The following is a 6954-nucleotide window of genomic DNA, read 5'->3' on the forward strand; positions in this document are numbered from 1 at the left end:
AAGGGGCACTTCACAAAGAAGAAATAGCCATACTAAACATTTATACACCTAACCTAATAGCCCCAAGACACATGAGGCACATGCTGGCAAAGCTGAAGGGAGAAATAGATGTCTCTACAATAACAGTTGGATAATTTAATACATAACTTTCAGTATTGAATAGAACATCTGGACAGGGGATAAATAAAGAAACAGAGAACTCAAATAATATGATGAATGAAGTAGACCTAACATACATCTATAGAGCACTGCACACCAAAACAGCAGGATATAGATTCCTTTCGAGTGTTCGTGGAACCTTCTCCAAGATATACCATATGTTGCATCACATGACAAGTCTCAAAAAATTTAAAGTGATTGAAATTATGCCAAACACTGTCTCTGATCATAACAGAATGAAACTGGAAATCAATAATGGACAGACAAAAAGGAAAACAACTAAATATATGTAAGTTAAACAACACACTCTTCAACAATCGGGGGTGAAAAAATAAAATGGAACATAACTCAGTAAATAGGTTGAGACAAATGAACATGAGAACACAACCTATCAAAATTTATGGGACACTGCAAAGACAGTGTTAAAGGGAAATTTGCAGCCTTGAAATGCTTACATTAACAGTGTTTCAAAATGTATTCCCCAAATGAAATGAATGTGCCACAATGATGAAGATGGTGTTGAGGTGGGAAGAACGGGGTAGTGTGTGGTATGTAGTATGTTGGAACCTCATAGTTTTGGTGATCTATGTACCTTAAAAAAGGCAATTGAATAATAAAAAAATAAAAATAAAAACAATAAAAAGAAGAAAGAGTTAAAATTGATGATCTAATACACATCTGGAAGGACTAGAAAAATAACAACAAACTAACCCAAACAAAGCTGAAGTAAATAAGTAGAAAATATCAGGACAGAAATACATAAAATTAAATGCATTTAAGCATTAGCATAACAAAGCCAAAAGTTGGTTCTTTGAGAAATTCAACAAAGTTAACAAATCCTTATCCAGCCTGACAAAGAAAAGAAGAGAGAAAGCACAAATGTAAAATGAGAAATGAGAGGGGGAACATTATCACTGACCCCCTGAAAAAAGAGAGGTCATAAGAGGATACTATGAACAACTGTATGCCAAAAAGAAAAAAAAAAACAACAACTGGAAAATGTAGATGAGATTGGTGAGTTGCAGGAAACACATGAACCACCTACACTGAGTATAGAAGAAATAGAAGACTGCAACAAACCAATCACAAGTGAAGACTTTGAAGCAGTCATCAAAAACTTCCCAAAAATGAAAAGCTGAGAAACAGATGGCTTCACAGATGAAGTCTACCAATCCTTCAAAGATGAACTAATACTGACCTTCTAAAGTTCTTCCCAAAAATTGCACAGGGAAGAATACTACCAAATTCATTCTATGAAGCCAGCATTACCCTAATACCTAAACCAGATAAAGATACTATGAAAAAAGGAAATTACAGATGAATATCTCTAATAATTATAGATGGATATATTCTCAACAAAAACCTTCCAAACAGAATCCAAAAGCACATTAAAAAAATTATACACCATGATCAAGTTGGCTTTATCCCAGGTAAGCAAGTGTGGTTCAACACAAGAAAATCAATTATTTCAGTAAACCACATTGACAAATTGAAGAAGAAAAATCACATGATCCTCTCGATTGATGGAGAAAAGGCATTTGACAAATTACTGTACAATTTCTTGATAAAAGCCCTCTAAAAGATAGGAATAGGACACTTTCTTAATATGTTGATGTGCATATATTAAAATACTACAGCTAACTTTGTGCTTAATGGTGAAAGATTGATAGCTTTTCCATTGAGAACAGGAACAAGATAAGGATGCTGACTGACATTATTATTATTCAGTATTGTGCTAGAATTTCTAGCTAGATCAATTAGGATAGTCAAAGAAATAAAGGGCACCCAAATAGGAAAAGAAGTAAAACTTTCACTATTCTCTGAAGACATGATCCTGTATCTAGGAAATCCTGTAAATACCACATCACAGCTACTAGAATTAATAGCAAGTTCAGGAAAGTGGTCAGATACAAGGTTAAAATGCAAAAATCAATAGTGTTTCTATACACTACTGATGTGTAATCTGAGGAAGAGATCAGAAATAATTCTATTTATTACAGTGAATAATCAAATTTTTAAGAATAAAATTAAACAAGGACATAAAAATCTTGTATTCAGAAAACTACAAATCACTGCTAAAAGAAACTGAAGAAAACTTAAATTGAAGGACATTCTGTGTTCATGATTGGGAGAATAAATATTAAAATATCAATTTTACCCAAACTGATTTACAAATTCAATGTAATCCCAATAAAAACCACAATCTTTTTTTTGTGGAAACCACAAAGGTAGTACTCAATGTTTTCGAAGGATATGTGACACCTAATAGCCAAAGTGTCCTTAAAAAGAACAAAGTTGGAGGACTCTCACTTCATGATTTTAAAACATACTATTTAGCTACAATGGGAAAAAACAACATGAAACTGCCATAAGAACAGGCAGACAAAAGGAACTGAGTCAAGACTCAAAAATTGAACCTCATTTCTACAGTCAGTCCAACAATTTTGACAAGGCTGTTCAGCTCACTCACTGGGTCAAAACATGCTATTCCATAAATGTTTCTGGAAGAACTGGATATACTTACCCAAAAGAAAGAAAGGAAACCCTGATTTCAAAACTTACACAAAAACTAACTCAAAAGAGAACAATGATTTAAATATGAAAACAGCAACCATAAAATTCCTAGAAGAAAATTTGGGAAAACATCCTCAAAATTTAGTGGTAGGTGGTAGTTTCTTAAATCTTATACCCAAAGCATGATCACCAAAAAAAAAAAAAAAAAAAAAGATAGATGTTGCATCCTCATACTTCAAAACTTTTCAACCTCAAAAGACTTTGCAAAATGTTGAAAAAATAGGCAACACAGTGGGAGAAAATATTTGGAAATTCCATATCGGATAAGGGCTTAATACTCATTCTTTATAAGGGGATCATACAACTCAACAATAAAAAGAGAAAATATCTGATCAAATATTGAGCAAAAAACTTGAAAAAAAATTTCCAAAGAAGAAATACACATGGCAAAGAAAGCCATGAAAAAATGTGCAATATTGCTGGAGATTAGGGAAATGCAAATCAGAAGTACAATGAGATATCACTTAACAGCTATTAGACTGGCCGCTATTAAAGTTGGAAAACTGTAAATGTTGGAGAGGATGTGGAGAGATATGAATAGTTATTCAATGTAGATGGGAATGTAGAATTGTACAGACACTGTAGAGGATTGTTTGTCAGTTCCCTTAGAAGTTGAATATAGACTTGCCATGGTACCTGGCAATACCATTGCTAGGTATATACATAAAAGAATGGAAAGCAGTGAAATGAACAGATATCTACACATCGATGTTCCTAGTTGTGTTATTCACAAAAATCAAAAAATGGAAACAACCCTGGTGTCCATCAACTGAAGAATGGATAAACACATTGTGGATTATACAAATGATAGAATATTGTGTAGCACTAAGAATAAATGAAGTTGTGAAACATGGAAACATGGATGAACCTGGAGGACATTATGTTGAGTGAAGCAAGCCTAACACCAAAGGGCAAATGCTTTATGATTGCCCTATTATGAACTAAATTAACCATGTGAAGTATAAATATATTATGTGAAATGAATATGAGTAGAATTACATATATATGTTCATTATTCTTTCACGCTGTACAAATGTAAGTATACAGTACAAATTATTAATATCATACAAAATAGCTCAAAACATTATAATAAGTGGAGACCAGAAACTATATATGGTATAATTTCACTTATATAAAATGTAATTATAATTCAATTTATAAAGATGCATGTACAGTAGTGGTTATGGAAATCTGAGGTAAGAATGATAAGTGGTGTGGAATATTCCGTTCTGGTTTAATGAAATTGTTCTAAAATTTTTGAGATGATGAATATACAACACTGAGATTATACTAAAAACCATTGATTATACACTTTGGATAGAATAACTAGAAACATCAGCTCTATGCTGTGGAGGAAATATATAGAGATTGAGAGGTGTGGAATTCTATTGTTTCATTGTTTTTTATTAGAATTATTTAAATAATGAAAATGCTCTAATAATGATAAAAGTGGTAAATGCGCAATTATGTGATTATAGCAAATACAGTTGATTGTAGAAATTGAATGAATTGTAAGTTTGTCAATATGTATCTACAAAAATGATTTTGAGACTTTTTAAAAAAGTGGTTGCTTTGTCCTGGCAGCAACTGCAGTATACCTTTATCCTTCTGGTATCTCTGACAATTTTATAAATACCAAATTACATCTATTAACTATTTTGCTTCTGAAAATTCAGGCAACTGTTCCTGACTTTAATACTGATTCTAGAGAATACTATAAGAGACACTATTTGATTCAAAATAAAATATGGAAGAAAGAGGTGGATTTGGTAAATAAAATTTAAAGAAGTAGAATGCTGAAAATTTGGCAAGTAACATTTTTTCTATACACTTATGAGAGTATCTAAATTTTGATCTCTCAGTTTTCAACTCTGTTAATCAGGGGCATTTTTCTAAATTTGAGACAAATGATTCTTTTATAGGAAGATTGTTTGTCAACTTTTTTAAAGGCAAGCTTTATGTCCTTGTTTCTAAGACTATAGATAAAGGGGTTCATCATGGGAGTGACCACCGTGTACATCACTGAGGCTATGGCATTTGCCCTTGGGTTCTGAGTAGCAGCAGAACTAAGATACACTGCAAGAACTGTACCATAAAACAAGGACATTACTGAGAGGTGAGACCCACAAGTAGAAAAAGCTTTATACTTTCCCCCAGCTGTTGAAATTCTCAAAATCGAGGATATAATTTTAGAGTAAGAGAAAAGGATTCCAGTGAGTGGAATAATTCCCAGAAGTCCAAATGCAAAATACAGCACTAATTCACTGAGGAAGGTGTCAGAACAAGCAAGTTGGATAACCTGATTAATTTCACAGAAAAAATGGGGGATTTCCAACACTGTACAAAAAGACAACCTCAAAACCAGTAAGCCATGTAAAAGAGAGACTAAAACACTCAATAACCAGCATGCCAGCAGCAGGAGGCCACAGAGCTGGGGGTTCATGATGACTGTGTATTGCAGAGGGTGACAGATGGCCACATAGCGGTCATAGGCCATCACAGTCAAGAGGAAGCTATCCAATTGTCCAAAAAGCATGAAAAAATACATCTGGATGATGCAGGTTTCATAAGTTATAATTTTACTTTCTGTCTGTAAGTTCAGCAGCATCTTTGGGACAGTGGTGGAGGTGAAACAGATATCTGTAAAAGACAAGTTAGAGAGGAAGAAGTACATGGGAGTGTGGAGGTGGGAGTCTGAGATGATGGCCAGGATGATGAGCAAGTTACCAATGAAGGTGACCATGTATATGATCAGGAACAGTCCAAAGAGAAATGGCTGCACTTCAGTATCTTCTGAGAGACCCAGGAGGATAAATTCTGAAACATGTGTTTGGTTTTCTGGTTCCATGTAGCTGATGATACTACTGGAAAAGAGAGCAGAGAAATGCAGATTTAGCCACAAGCAGGAAGCAGCAAATTATCATAACTTCCAAAGTTTGCAAACTCATTAAGTTAATGATTTTTTATTAGATATATAGATAGATTGATAGATAAAAAGATAGAAAGAAAGAGAGATAATATGTAGAACCCTTTACGTGAATATACCAGGGAAAACAAATACTCATTCATCTCCTTAATTCTATTTCTAACTTGCTATCCTTGTCCATAATTGTGAACATCTTCTCACGTCAATACTTTACATTAAAAATTCTTTTAGAATTGATTATAATCAGTAAATATTTTGAATGCTCATTTTCTACCTTGTGAAGAAAACCTTGGGGTAATGGATATTAGTGATGTTTGCACAATATTCTGAATATAATTGATATTACAAAATTGAAAACTTGAAAATGAATAAAAAGGGAAATATTAATTTCTATATAATTTAGTACAATAAAAAGATGAAAGTAATTAATTAAATGATTAGAGGTAATCTGGTTTAAGTAAAATAAACACTGTATTATAAAGATGCGGTTTCTTTCCAAACTGATCTTTTTTAAAAAAGAAACCTAGATCACACTTAATGTTACATTAAAAAATATGAGATTCCCTTATACCCCAATCCCCACACCTCCCACTCCTCCCAAATCAACAACTTCTTTCATTAGTGTGGTGCATTCATTGCATTTGATGAATACATTTTGGAGCACTGCTACACAGCATGCATTACAGACTGTGTTGCAGTTTACAGTCTCTCCCAATCCATTCAGTCCAACCTGATCTTATGTTCAACTCAAACCAGTTCTAAATGCTAGCAAATAATTTTTAGGATATTGAAAAACTAATTCTAAAATTCACATGGAAAGATAAAAAAACATAGAAAACTAATATAACACTGAAGAAGATAATGAAAGTTTAGGAAATATTTTACCTGATACTTCCTAGCTAGCCTAAACAATACTGAAGAACAAGAATGTTGTTCTTCACACTAACTGCTATCAAGATATACTATAATAAAGTGATCAAACATTATTGCCTTGTTGAAATAAACATATAAACTAATGTTAGAGAGCCGAGAAATAGATACAAACAAATGCTGTCTGGTTATCTGTGACAAGGAGAAAAGTCAATTCGAAAGAGAAAGGATATGCTTTTTAGCAAATTTTGCTGGAAAATGGCATGCAAATGTGCAGACTTAAAGGGAAGTAGACACAGATTGTGTATATTACATAAATTAACTCAATGTGAATGACACAATTATATGTAAAATGTGAAGTATGAAATTTCTAGAAGGAAACATAAATGAAAATCGAGTGTCATTGGTTTGTCGATGAGTGTTCA

General features: G+C 32.9%; 1 protein-coding gene across 1 annotated transcript; it reads right to left on the bottom strand.

The window, feature by feature from the left end:
• Positions 1-4591: 4591 nt before the first annotated feature.
• On the bottom strand, positions 4592-5581 carry LOC131276782 (olfactory receptor 7A17-like). Its single transcript, XM_058290353.1, has one exon. It carries the CDS (start codon positions 5579-5581, stop codon positions 4592-4594), a length of 990 nt encoding a protein of 329 aa, XP_058146336.1.
• Between the last annotated feature and the right edge of the window lie 1373 nt (positions 5582-6954).

The sequence above is a fragment of the Dasypus novemcinctus genome, chromosome 30 (genome assembly GCF_030445035.2).
Source record: "Dasypus novemcinctus isolate mDasNov1 chromosome 30, mDasNov1.1.hap2, whole genome shotgun sequence".
Taxonomy (NCBI): domain Eukaryota; kingdom Metazoa; phylum Chordata; class Mammalia; order Cingulata; family Dasypodidae; genus Dasypus; species Dasypus novemcinctus.

Excerpts from the sequence above, each read along its gene's own strand:
- LOC131276782 (XM_058290353.1), bottom strand. The coding sequence starts at position 5,581 with ATGGAACCAGAAAACCAAACACATGTTTCAGAATTTATCCTCCTGGGT.